General features: G+C 38.0%; 1 protein-coding gene across 1 annotated transcript in view; it reads left to right on the plus strand.

Moving 5' to 3' along the window:
- The window catches only part of LOC149426270 (uncharacterized), a 47,473-nt gene extending 34,441 nt beyond the window's left edge, over positions 1–13,032 (plus strand). The window contains exon 10 of the mRNA XM_089636312.1: positions 12,548–13,032. Coding sequence (XP_089492438.1) covers positions 12,548–12,784 — 237 coding nt within the window. The 3' untranslated portion in view covers positions 12,785–13,032. The remainder of the gene's footprint in view (positions 1–12,547) is intronic.
- The last annotated feature ends 389 nt before the right edge of the window (positions 13,033–13,421 follow it).

Here is a 13,421-nt window from a genome sequence, read left to right on the forward strand (position 1 = left end):
TGCAGGTATGGAAGCCGCGAGCCCCCTCTCACAGCCCGTTGGTAAAGGCACAGTGATCCTCCATCGTGCGCACAAAAATGTTGGCCATGCCACCTCTGTTGTACCTGAAGGTAAACAGTTTGCCTGTCACCAGATATCCTTGCATCGCAGAGGTAGTCTGCGAGTGCGTCTTGTTCCCCAGGGTCATCATGACCGGGGGTACTCGATCCTTCCTGCCGGTATCTACGGAGGAAAACTTCAGATTAGTATTTTCGTGATTTGTTCGCGGCACGCCTGTGCCTTCACTCACCTCTGGCACTCCGATACCTTTTAGGAACAGGGGCCTCTTGATGGGGTTAGACGGCCTCGTTCAACCTCGGACCATCCGCGAGGCGGGCGTCCTATACTTTTTTTTTTTTTTTTTTTTTTATATTTACTCCACACAGGAGGCCCTGAAGAAAATAATTTCCCTCGGGGCCTATGTCATCTTTGGGGATGCTGTGTGGAGGGTCTTTTTTTGGAGAGGAAGGAGTGAACATGGGTCTTGAAGAGTCCCATGTTGTAGGAGGGAGGAAACACAGAGGCCGGCAGTTCGTTCCACAGCCGAGCTGTTGAACTTAAGAACGAATCGTAGAAGCGACCCGTTCTCATGTGACAAGTGTCAACTGTGTACAAATGTTGGGCGCGCGTTTGGCGTGTATCCCGACTACGCACCGGTGCCGAAGGGATCAATGACGCTAGTTCCTCAGAGCATCTTCCATTGTAATACCGATAGAACAAGGACAGCATACCTACTTGACGCCTGTGCTCTAAAGATTGCAGTCCGTTTGTTAAGATTGGGGAATCTATCAAACGGACCGCCCGTTTCTGCACAGAGTCAAGGGTTTTTTTCAGTTATTTTGGGGCTCCAGACCAGAGATGGCTGCCAAATTCGACAGTAGGGCGCACTTGCGATTTGTACAGGGTGAGCAGTTGTGTACTATTAAAGTATCTGCGGGCCCTGTACAGTACGCCCAGCTTCTGAGAGGCCAACTTTACTCTGGCTTCGATGGAGCCCCCGTACCTGAGCTGGTCACTTATAGTTACACCAAGCATATCAATGGAAGGCCTGTTCGGAAGATTGCTTCCGTTGAAGGAGACTAGATTATCATTTGGATCCCTTTTAGACGTAATCAGACAGGATTGGGTCTTTGAAACATTAAATTCGACGAGATTATTTTTACCCCAGGAGGAAATACTCTCGAGATAACCGTCCATTCTCTGCTTCAAAGCCCTCCGAGCCGTTGGAGTTTGTGTGCCCTTTGGGGGCTTGTCAAACAAAAAGCTATCATGAAATTTCAGTATTAATCTTACGCTCGTAACGGCAGCCCGCACGGTACTGTCTTCGCGCTCCCGTTACACCGCAACGTAACACTTTCATGACGGTAGAAGAGTTGTTAAATACGCTAAAAAATGAAGTTCAAAAAATACAAACCGTTAAAGACTCGAAAACTAAAACAAATATCGAAAAAATTATTATTGATCTTGACAATGAAGTGAAATCTGAAATATTAAAAATGCAACAACAAATAATTCAACTACAAGACAAACTTATCGAAAAAAACGACCAACTGGTGGGAAACTTTGAAAAAATAATGAAAAGCGCATCAACACCATCCTATGCACAGGTATTATCAACAACCAAAGTCACTCCTCGAGAAGAAGAGAGATTCTCAATCATCATTTCGTCGACCAAAAATAATGCTAAAGCAGAAGAAATTGAAATGATAATAAAAAAAGAAATAAATTTAAGCAACATAAAGATAGGAATAAATGGTTTGAGAAAAACAAAAGAAGAAAAAATAATAATATCATGCCCAAAAAAGGAATATGCAAATACCTTAACCGCCGAAATAAAAAAACTGAATACCGATTTGGTGGTAAATGAAATTCAAAAGAAAAGACCAAAAATAATAATAAAAGGATTAAAATCCAATCTTACTGAAGACGAAATAGTTTGCGGAATAATTACCCAGAACGAAGGAATTGAAGATGTTTACAAGGAAAGTGAAGACAACAAAATCACACTTATAACGGAGATAAAAAACACAAACATAAACGAAAAGCCGCGCCAGTTCACTAGCTACATCATGGAAACTAGTGGCAAAATGCGAAAAAGTCTCCTTGCACTCGGTAAACTAAATATACAGTTTCAACGAGTAAAAATTGAAGATTGCGATCCACTGACTCAATGTTTTCATTGCTGTATGTTCATGCATACGGCTAAAAGATGCCTACACCGAACCAGCCCTCCAATTTGCCCACACTGCATGGGCGATCACATCCTTTCAAAATGTCCGGGAAGAGAAAAAACAGTACCAGCATGTGTAAACTGCACCAGACAAAATTCTAAATATGGAGAAAAAAACACCACGGACCACGCAGCCAACAGTATTAGGTGCAACTATAGAAACAAAATGCTGAAAATTGCGAGGGATCGCATCGATTACGACTAATGATGCATATTATTAATTACAAGTGTAACGAAAACCTAAATAATATGCACAATATTTCAAAAAAATATTACGAAAAGCCCGCCCGCAAAGTGTTAACACGCAGTGATAATGTACAAGCAAACACATATAATATTATAATTGCAAATGTGAAGTGTATTCCCAGCGCCAACATTATTGTTAATTTTATTACTACCTCAAAATGAACGACTTTATAATAAACGCAATAGATAATTCATATAAAATAGACGAAAGGATTTTTGACACGGTAAATAATACAAACGATTTTATAGATATAAAACCTACAGCCAGCCTAATAATAATACACATGAACGTTAGATCTTTGGAAAAAAATTTCGAAGAATTTCTAATAACTATTAAACAATTAAATAGACTTGACTGTATAATACTATCAGAAACGCATTCATCGAGTGAAATTAATTATAATATACCGGGTTACTCGTACTATGCAACAAAATATAAAATTAACAGAAATAGCGGCGTCGCCATATTTGTATCAAATATTTACGCTGTCACAAGTGTAAATGAAATAATGGTGAATAATGTCAATTTATTAAACTTGGAGATAAATTTTATGAATTATTCATTTAATATCATTGCTATTTATCGGACACACTCTTCTGCTATAACCACATACATAGAAGAATTAAAAAAATATTACAACATCATAGAAACAAAAAAACAATACTCATCGGAGATATTAACTTAAATATCGCTAATGACTACTCCTCTAACGATAAAGATAACTATTTAAATATGTTAGCAGAATTAAATTACATTTCATGTATAAATTCATACACCAGAAACATTATCGGACAACGACCATCTTGTATCGATCACATATTCACAAACACCAAAGATATACAAAATATATCATCTGCGGTAATTAAAACATCTGTAACGGATCATTTTGCATGTATATTTAAATATGACTACAAACATCAAAACCTCTCATTACCAACCACAACGGCCGTTAATAATACTGATAAATACAACTATAGTATTAATATAAATTCTCTCACTAAAATATTAAGTAACGAAAAAGAATGGCAAGAAATATATCAATGTAACGATGTAGAAGAATGCTGCAAAATATTTGATAAAAAACTGAGTTTTCACATAAATGCTTGTAGAAATATTAAATCTAACAAAACATCTTCAAAACTAAAGCCAATCAAACCATGGATAACTCACGGATTAATCATCTCAATTAGACACAAAGAAACACTCTACAAACAATATACAAAACAACCGGAAAATATAACATTACAAAAACATTTCAAAGCTTATAAAAAAAAAACTTACATATCTAATAAAAAACACAAAGGATGACTACTACAAACAAAAACTTGAATTATCTGGAAAAGACAGTAAAAGGATTTGGTCCATCATAAATGAAATTGTCGATAAAAAACATTTAAAAAATAAAACAATCAACAATGTAAATCATAATGATTCAAAAATCTGCTGTAAAGATAAACCTCTAGAAGCCGCAAATGTATTTAACAATTTTTTTGCTAATGTAGGAAAAAACCTCGCTAAAAAAATCCAACAAGGCCTTACCCCAAATGACCCAAATACTACAGTAAATAATGAGCATAAATTTGAATTATTTCAACCAACAACACCAGAAGAAATTGAACAAATTATTACAGGTATGAAAGGAGGTTCTGCCCCTGGTTTTGATGGGGTCACAATACAAACACTGAAATGTATAAAATCACAAGTATCAAAACCATTAACTCATATAATCAATACAAGTTTTCAAAGCGGAGTTTTTCCATCCATGTACAAACAATCTGTAATTATACCAATATTTAAAACCGGCAATCCGGAAGAACCAACCAATTACCGCCCTATTTCTTTACTATCAAACATTGCAAAAATATTTGAAAAAATTGCCAAAAAAAGAATAACTCAGTTCATAAAGATTAATAATATAATTCACGAAAATCAGTTTGGATTCATGGAAAACAAAACACAAAAGACGCCATTGCTAAATTATCTAGTACCATACAAGACGCTTTAGACAAATCATTAAAATGTGTTGGTATTTTTGTTGATCTCCAAAAAGCCTTCGACAGCATATCTCATGTCAAACTAATACAAAAATTAAAGATCGTAGGTTTTAATGACACAGCATTAAGTTGGCTAAAAAGTTATCTTCACCAAAGAACACAAGTTGTAAAAATTAATCACGCATCTAGTCTACCACTCACAAGTGATTTTGGGATACCACAAGGTACTGTTTTGGGTCCTTTACTTTTTATCATGTACGTAAACGATATTTTCAAACAAAACTTCAGTGGAACAGTTATATCTTACGCAGATGATACAATTATCATAATTAAGGGTAATGACTGGAAAATTGTAAATGAAAATGCAAATAATGACATCCAAATCCTAAAAAACTGGTTCGATACAAATCTACTTACAATTAACGCAAAAAAAACAGTTTATATACCATTCACAATAAATAAATTCAAAACTAACCCCAACATTCATATAATAATACACAACAAAAAATGTAACAAAGATGTTTGTAATGAATCATGTACCATACTAAACCAAACAACTGAAATAAAATACCTCGGTGTAATTGTAGACCAACATATGAAATGGAACAGACACATATGTGAACTTGTTAAACGCATTAGAAAATGTATCTATATATTCATTAGATTAAGAAATGTTCTCAAGATAAACAACCTGAAAAAAGTCTATTACGCACTAGTCCAATCATTACTTCAGTATGGAATCATTGGGTGGGGAGGTGCATATGAAAAATTTTTAAGCTCTGTTAAAGTGGTACAAAAACTAATTATCAAAGTAATTTTGAAAAAAAAACCAACTTTCTCTTCAGCATCATTGTTCAAAATTTTCGAAGTACCAAAAATTGAAGACCTCTATAAAAAAGATGCAATATTACAAATATATAAAGAAACTGTAGTAAAAAAACTTAAATTTAACTCATCCTTAAGGCATAATTTTAACATCCAAATTCCTCTATTTTCAACACAACAAATGCACAATAACTACATTTACAAAGGCATAATATATTTTAATAGTCTTCCCGAAGAAGTGAAAAAAATACCAGATTTTATTTTATTCAAAAAGAAGGTCAAATTTATCTTTAAAAAAAATTAATATCACCTATCAAATGTTATAACTTCAATTCATGTTTCAACCAAAATTAACGTCACAATCCTCTTTTAAGTTTATATTTATTGTACTGTAATAATGTTAATTACTGATATAAACATGAAATAATTGTCAAATAACTCCTACGCCAAGCTCAAGAGCTAGCACTCTTCATTGGAGTAGAAATTCAACAACATATGTTTTACACTATTACTTATTTTTAACTTATTTTATGTACAATGTAACAATGTTATAAGTTAAACAATAAAAAAAAAAAAAAAAAAAAAAAAAAAAAAAAAAAACTGTACTGTCATCCGCGTAACAATGAATCGGTGCACATGTCAAAAGGTCATTGATGTGCAACAAAAACAAAGTCGGAGACAGAACCGATCCCTGTGGGACGCCAGCATTTATGGAGTGCGAGGAAGAGGTGAAACCGTCAGCAACCGCCTGAATCGACCTATCCCTTAAAAAGTCAGCAATCCACGTACACAGGGATGCGGGAAGTCCGTAAGAATGCAATTTGTTGACAAGTCCTCGGTGCCAGACCCGGTCAAAGGCCTTGGATATGTCTAGTGCGACCGTTTGGGTCTCACCGTGACGTTCCAGGCACCGCCCCCAAACATGCGTCACATACGCGAGAAGATCACCGCACGAGCGGTTCCGCCGGAATCCGTATTGACGGTCGTTGATAATTTTGTTCTTCTCGAGGTATGTGAGCAGTTTGTCGTTTATCACACGTTCCATCACTTTGGACAGAACTGATGTGATCGCTATGGGGCGGTAGTTGGCCGGGTTGGAGCGGTCACCTTTCTTGGGAATAGGGTGAATGACCGCTTTTTTCCAACCAGAGGGCACAGTGCCACACTTCAGGGACATTTTGAAGAGCTTTGTCAAAACTGGAACTATTTCCGCAGCACACCTCTGCAATACCAGGGCAGGTATTCCATCAGGTCCACTAGCTTTGTTAACATCGAGCCCCCGTATGACGTGGAGTACATCCCGATGCCGGATCCTCAGCTTTTTCATATAGAAGCCGCAGTGAGGAACCGACGGCGGAACAGCACCCCCGTCGTCGAGGGTCGAGTTTTCCGCAAACATTTTCCCTAATAAGTTAGCCTTTTCGGTGGCGGTGTTTGCTAGTGAGCCGTCAGGTCTGGTAAGAGGTGGCAAACTGGGTTTGCAAAAATTTCGACCTATTGAGCCCGCAAGCGACCAGAATGCTCTGCTGCCATGCGGGCAGGCAGCCAGCTTTTTGCTGATCTGCAGGTCGTGTTCGAATTTTGACCTATTGATGATTCTCTTGCATTCCTTTGCCGATTTGTTGTATGCTGATCTGCTTTCGGGCGTTCGAGATGTGTTGTAGGCTCGGTAAGCCGCGTTTTTTCGTCGGACTGCTTCGGAGCATTGTCGACTGAACCACGGCTTTGAGCCCACACCAGTTTCTTTAGTAGTCGATTGTATGAAGCCATCCATCGCCGATTTGATGACTTCACCAATCTCCTGGGCACATCTTGAAGGGTCCGAAGTCCGAAAACAAACAGCTGACCACGGAAAAGCGTTGAAATGGGCCCGCATACCGAACCAATCTGCTGACCTATAGTGCCACACTTTTCTCCTCAGCCTCTCATTGGTTGGTCTGAGGCTAACGGGGATTGATGTCGTCATTAGGCAGTGGTCAGATGATCCCAGAGGCGCTGTGACGTCAATCTTATAACCGTGTGGCACAGTAGTTAAGAATAGGTCTAACAGATTGGAGCGGTGAGTCTGGACATCAGGAACCCTTGTAGGCTCCTGAACCAATTGCTCTAATCCGTAGCAAATGGCAAAGGATTCCGCCTGTCGGCCAGCCGAGTCCGTTGGGCCTGAGAACTTCAACCATGGTTTGTTATGAACGTTGAAGTCCCCCAGAACAATAAACTCGGCCGAAGGGTAGCGGGGCAAGAGATCATCAATAGTATCGCTCAAATGTTTGAAGAGCTCGGAAGTGTCTGATTCGCTATGGTTCGGTGAGCGGTATAGACATGCGTAGAATCTTGCCGTACTGGCAAGATTGACGCGCACCCACATTACGTCGAATCTGGAGTTTTCCAGACTCAATAGTCGCACACAGTTGACGTCAGCTCGACTATAGAGGCAGACTCCTCCTTTCAGTCGGAATTTGCTTGCGAGGGTAAAGCCCGGGCAGTCCAGATAGGAGGAGTCTGGCGGCTCGGCTATCTGAGTTTCGGATAGGAAAAGAAGGTTGGGACGTTGGGACAAAAGATGGTGATGGACGGAATTTAAATTTGTGTGCAGGCCGCGAATGTTGGCAAAATTTACCAGCAGTTTTGGCCCGCACCGGGGACGCCTGCTACTCGCCGCTGTAACGATGTTAAAATTGTTGTGTTGTATGTTCATGAATTTTTTTTTTTTTTTTTTTTTTATAAGGGTAGGAGGTGAAAGGAAAGGTCTGGAAAGGAAAGGTATGAGGGGTGGGTAGGAATCTGGGGTTCAGGCTGTCCAGGAGTGATGAGCGTTTGGTTCCAGCCCACCCACTGCGGTGCTAGGCGATAGGCTGGGAGAGTCCGGCTGGAGAGGGCATCCAATGCGCCCCAAACGCTGCTGCTGGGTCCCCTCCGGTCACGAACCGGCACAACAGCAGTGGCGGGGTTTTTTCACTCGCTGATGGGGCAGCCCACCCTTAGTCGTGAGCCTGAGGGTCGGGCCCCTGTACTATCGAGCGGCCCGGACAGCGGTAACCGGTTGTAAAGGGTCTCCCTCAACCAGCATCTCCCAACCGGCCCGCCACGCAGAAGGTGGGCCGACGCACCCGCCACCAAGACCCGGGCAAACCTTAACCCATGAACCCGGGCACCCCTGCTAAGTCACCAAACGTAGCGAACCACTTGGGGTGACCTGTGGCAGAGGTGTTGGTAATCCAATAAATGGTTCCCAGGGCGGCGGTACCCATTCCCGCCTACCAAATTGAAAACTTGTGCTTTAGTATAGGATACAGGTTCTTCGGAAGGGTTGGGTCCAGTGTGAGTCTTCGTTGATGTAAGATATGAGAAAGGCAGTTGAGGACGCGTGCGCCTGTGCAAGGGGCTGGCAGGTCTCCTCTGGCCAGTCAGGTGTGTAGCGTATCCTGGATGTGTAGAAAACAAGCCGGACAGAGCGATTTTCGTGGCTATCTCAAGCCAAGCAATTGCGTGTGCTCTGCTGCTCTTGCTCCAACCCGCTTCACAACGTTGTTTATAATACAGGACCTTTATGTTATTTTTAAAACAAATTATTTCTTGACGAGGTGCGTTTAAGGGCGGTTGCAGCCTTTAGTATAGGCTTTTGGTTTACGAGTTAAAGTAACCTGATTATGCACAGTAGATAAAGGCCTTTGTCAGGGGCCACGTAAAAAAGGAAAGCGTTGTTTTAATCAATAATAAAACTACGACTTAATTATTGTGATTTATTTCAAAGGAAAAAGTTTTCTGCAATGGCGTGCGTTAACGTGTGTCGTATGGCAATATAGGTACAACCCGTGTCAGTGAAGTGGAGTATTGAACATTTCCTCATTTACCCATTCTGTCGTTCCTCACAGAGGATGTCCGGAAAACTTTAATTACATTTCCACGTTTAATTACAAACTTGTCACCTGTATTGCCTCGGTACTCGTCTGTCGCGCCATTTTAAGTTGAGTTAAATATAACTTAAACTTTCCTGGAACATGTCAAATCAGTTGAAATATCAATTATGGGACGCGTGTTTGACTTACGAGTGAGTACAGAAGCGCGTTTGTGTAATACACAGTTATTTGCATTTTATAAATTCAACACAGTATCGTTATTTATTGATATTAAAATATTCACGATAAATCGAAAAATATTTTTTTTTTTTTTTACGAATGTTTGTTACATTTGACGTGTGCGTGTGGACAAAAAATAATTTGTAAATACTAATAATTACCTAATTGAAAAAAAATCGTATTGTTAAAATGCCTTCGAATAAACAAGTAATAATCCAATTAATTACAGTAGACAGCTTCGTAATTTCAATCTTTATAATTTGTTGTTGTCAACGCTAGAGTTTATTAACATTAATTATGATAGAGATTCGTTTACTTTACTTTACCACTTCACTAAACTAGACACTAGACTATTATGTTTGTACAGTGCCCATCATACCTGTCATGGTAATGGACACAGAAAAACTGTCCGAAACCTTGTCCCAGAAAAGAGGAAGAAATTCACCCCAAGTTTTACTATGTTTAAAATTAGATTTGAATTGCTAAGTATTTTTTTTTCCAACCTCCTATTTTCTGAATGGACCTGCCATTTTAAGATTTGTTTGATATTCAAGTAAAAATATTATAACGTTGTCTAATTTCGCCTTTCAGTTTGTTATAAATGAAATATTCTTTGTTTTTATTTTATTTATCAGTGTCCGCAACTAGTTATCTTAATTAGCTTAATTACAAAATTTTACACTGCTAATGAAAAAATACCGTAATATTATTTTAAATCTATAAAGCAATTTGAAACTTTACCATAACCATAGAATAAAGACGAACACAAGAAATGCCTCGTGGACGCGCTTCGTGATCTAAATATTTGTCCAATCGGGACTTAAATTTCCAATACAAAACTGAGTTTAATTCAAATAGGGTGGAGATCTACGATGTCAGTGTAAGTGAGACAGAGCGCTGGGCTAGTGAGCTAAATCGACCATTTGTTTCCATTCAAATTTTGCATGGAAGCACTTCTAAATTTCTTCTGTGTGCTATGACTATAACTGTGTATTGGTCGTTCGGCGGACGGGTTATAGCTTGTACGAGTAGCTGAATTCATCGATTGATCCAGTTTACAAACTCGCCGCTTCTTATATATTATTATTCAGAATAATCGCACACCTACATACTTCCCAATGTTATGCCATAAATTAAAACGACGCGAATAAAGTCACAGATTACACTTCAGGGGGCTATTCATTATTATGGGCAGGATGTATATTAGCAAAGTTTGTACTAGTATTATTTAGGTCATTTTATTCAGAGTATTAATCGCCCCAGAGCCGGTGTGTTAAGTGTTTCACAATACTTGAACCGAAAAGTTGTTTTATCGATTAGGCGAATCATTTTAATTGCTATTGAATATTTTTAATTTGCGTTGAATTTTGAGCTCAAAAATATTTTAAAAGCAGGCAAAGTAAACCAGTCTAACAACTAGATTTACTTACAATAATAAGATTAAACATAAGTTGTTGTTTGCTCTTAAAATGAGAAAAAACTTCGACTGATCTCCGAAGTGTTAACGTATCATTATGAAATTTCAATTCTTTTTTATTTATTATTTTTTTGGTAAACTAATGTTTAAGACAAGATTTTTTATGCATAGCACAAAGGGAAACAATTATTTTATAAGCAATAATTATTAGACTGAAACCCTCATCCACATTGAAAAATCTCCTGATAAAAGATACATGACGCCAACGGGACTTGAACCCGTGTCCTTTCGATTTCCGGTCGACAGCTCTGACCACTGAGCTATGGCGTATATATGAGCCATAACACTAGTACATATTGAATTATTTCGCGGATAAGAGATAAGCCGCCATAGCTCAGTGGTCAGAGATGTCGACCGGAAATCGAAAAGACACGGGTTCAAGTCCCGTTGGCGTCATGTATCTTTTATCAGAAGGTTTTTCAATGTGGATGAGTTCTCAGGCTAATCTTTTTTATTTATTCGATTCCTTGGATTATTAGATATACCATTAAGTCGGAGATCTTTTGCTCCTCCAGGTATACATATTTTATGCTCCTTCGGTAGACTTTTGTGGGGGTTCGCTCTTCAATTACCGTGAAAGTTCTCAATTGGTCTCAGAGTGTGACTTCAATAAACCTATTGACTACAAAATAATACCATTTCGATAGCCTGGACCTTAAATGTAGTATCTTATTAATCATCCAGTTGCAGTATCTTATTAAGGTGCACGATTAAGGTTGGGAAAATACACTGACTTAAACATTGGAGGTTTAGTTTTGGCAATTTGGTCTCTTACCTTCACTGAACTGGACAAAAAAAGAACTCCATTTGGCATAACTATTCTCCGGTCGATCTTTCTATTTCGCCGGTCACCACTTAACATTTGAACACAAAGGAACTTGAATTGGTTGACCTGTTTAACTGCAATCCGTTAGCAGAGAAAAAACATTGTATGCAGTATTTCTTCATAACCATGACCTTTGATTCCGAAGTGCCTAGATTCTTTCCTATTCCTACCTCTATACACTATACTTTGTGTAAGCGGTTTATCCACTATTGTAAGCGTTCCTGATCCGCTTACCATGTATGTATGTTACTCTTACCATATATGTCCTCAGTTAGTAACGACGAGTCTTTTTTTGCAACACCAAATTTTATTACATCTGGTGTCTTTTTATAACGACTGATTTGGCCCATGAAGTAAAGACAACTTTAACTAAGTCAAATTTAAACATAAATATTCATGATTCTTCTTTATATTCTATCAATACTTTTCGCCAGATTCATATATATATATATATATGTTAAACATAAAAAGTAACCGTGAAGGTAGCCCTGTCAAGTAAGATGCGAAATTGCCAGTCTTAATGTAAGTTGATCATGATATTTCTTCCTGATCTAAAAACTTATCCCAACATCCAGTGATCCGCGAAACTTTTTCTGAATTCTGGCGTATTCCCTTCCACATTGAATAAAAAGTTTGATTCCTCTGTAGTTTGGGCATTATTTCTAGTCATCTTTGAAGATTATTAAGAAAGATTTTTCAATTACTCGTAATCTATTATTAGATTTTTAAAAATTGAAGAAAATTCGAAAAGTTCACTTTATTCATGTTTGCCTTTAAATAGATAAAAACTAAATAGATTTCGTTAATATATACGTATTATTTTCTTCCAGACTACATCGTACAGTCCCGGCTCGTGTGATCCGTACCACTGCGGGCCCAACCTGTGTCAGGGCCGCCCCATACCGTCGCAGCAGAGGGGCCGCGCGGGAGGCCGCCCGCTCTGCAGGATCGAGACCTCAGCCACGCCTTTCTTCGTTGCCATCAAGTTCGGGCCCCCGGCGCCCAAACCCAACCCAGAGGCCAATATTGGCATGTGTCTGAAGTATGAGCAAGTGCCTTGTTCTTGAAGGTCATATAATTGATTTTGATGATAGTTAGATCATATATATATCGTCAATTATTATTTAATCATCAATCATAAAATATTTTATAATAGCCATCCATTTTATCACCATAATACATTTCATCAGAACAATCCATTAGATTCCATTTAAGTTATTTTTTCCCAAATAGCATGCAATATCGATTGACCAATCCATCCTGTTGATCATTTTCAGATCACTTGTCTTCATCTTTTCCATAAAAATAATCATTTGCATAGTTAATAGTCAATGAAAATCATTAATTTCATAATCATTTCATAACCATAATCAAATTCAAATCATCACCCATTTTATGACCATAATCAATTCATAACTAAAAGGTACTACTGTACCATTGAAACAAATTAAATAAATAACCCTCACCCATTTCATAAGCATAATCAATTTCATAACTAATAGGTACTTATAACTAAACATATTATTACTATACAATTTCATAATTAAAAGGTAGTAATACATAATTAAAATAAAATGATTAAATTGAACTGTAATTAACTTCATAAACATAATATATGTCAAAACCATAACCAACATCATGTACCCATCAACAGGTACCCATTTCAAAATCATAATCCATTTCAAACCATCATCCTTATCATGA

The sequence above is a fragment of the Hesperophylax consimilis genome, chromosome 1, assembly GCF_061612785.1.
Source record: "Hesperophylax consimilis isolate HC1 chromosome 1, BYU_Hcon_1.0, whole genome shotgun sequence".
Taxonomy (NCBI): Eukaryota; Metazoa; Arthropoda; class Insecta; order Trichoptera; family Limnephilidae; genus Hesperophylax; species Hesperophylax consimilis.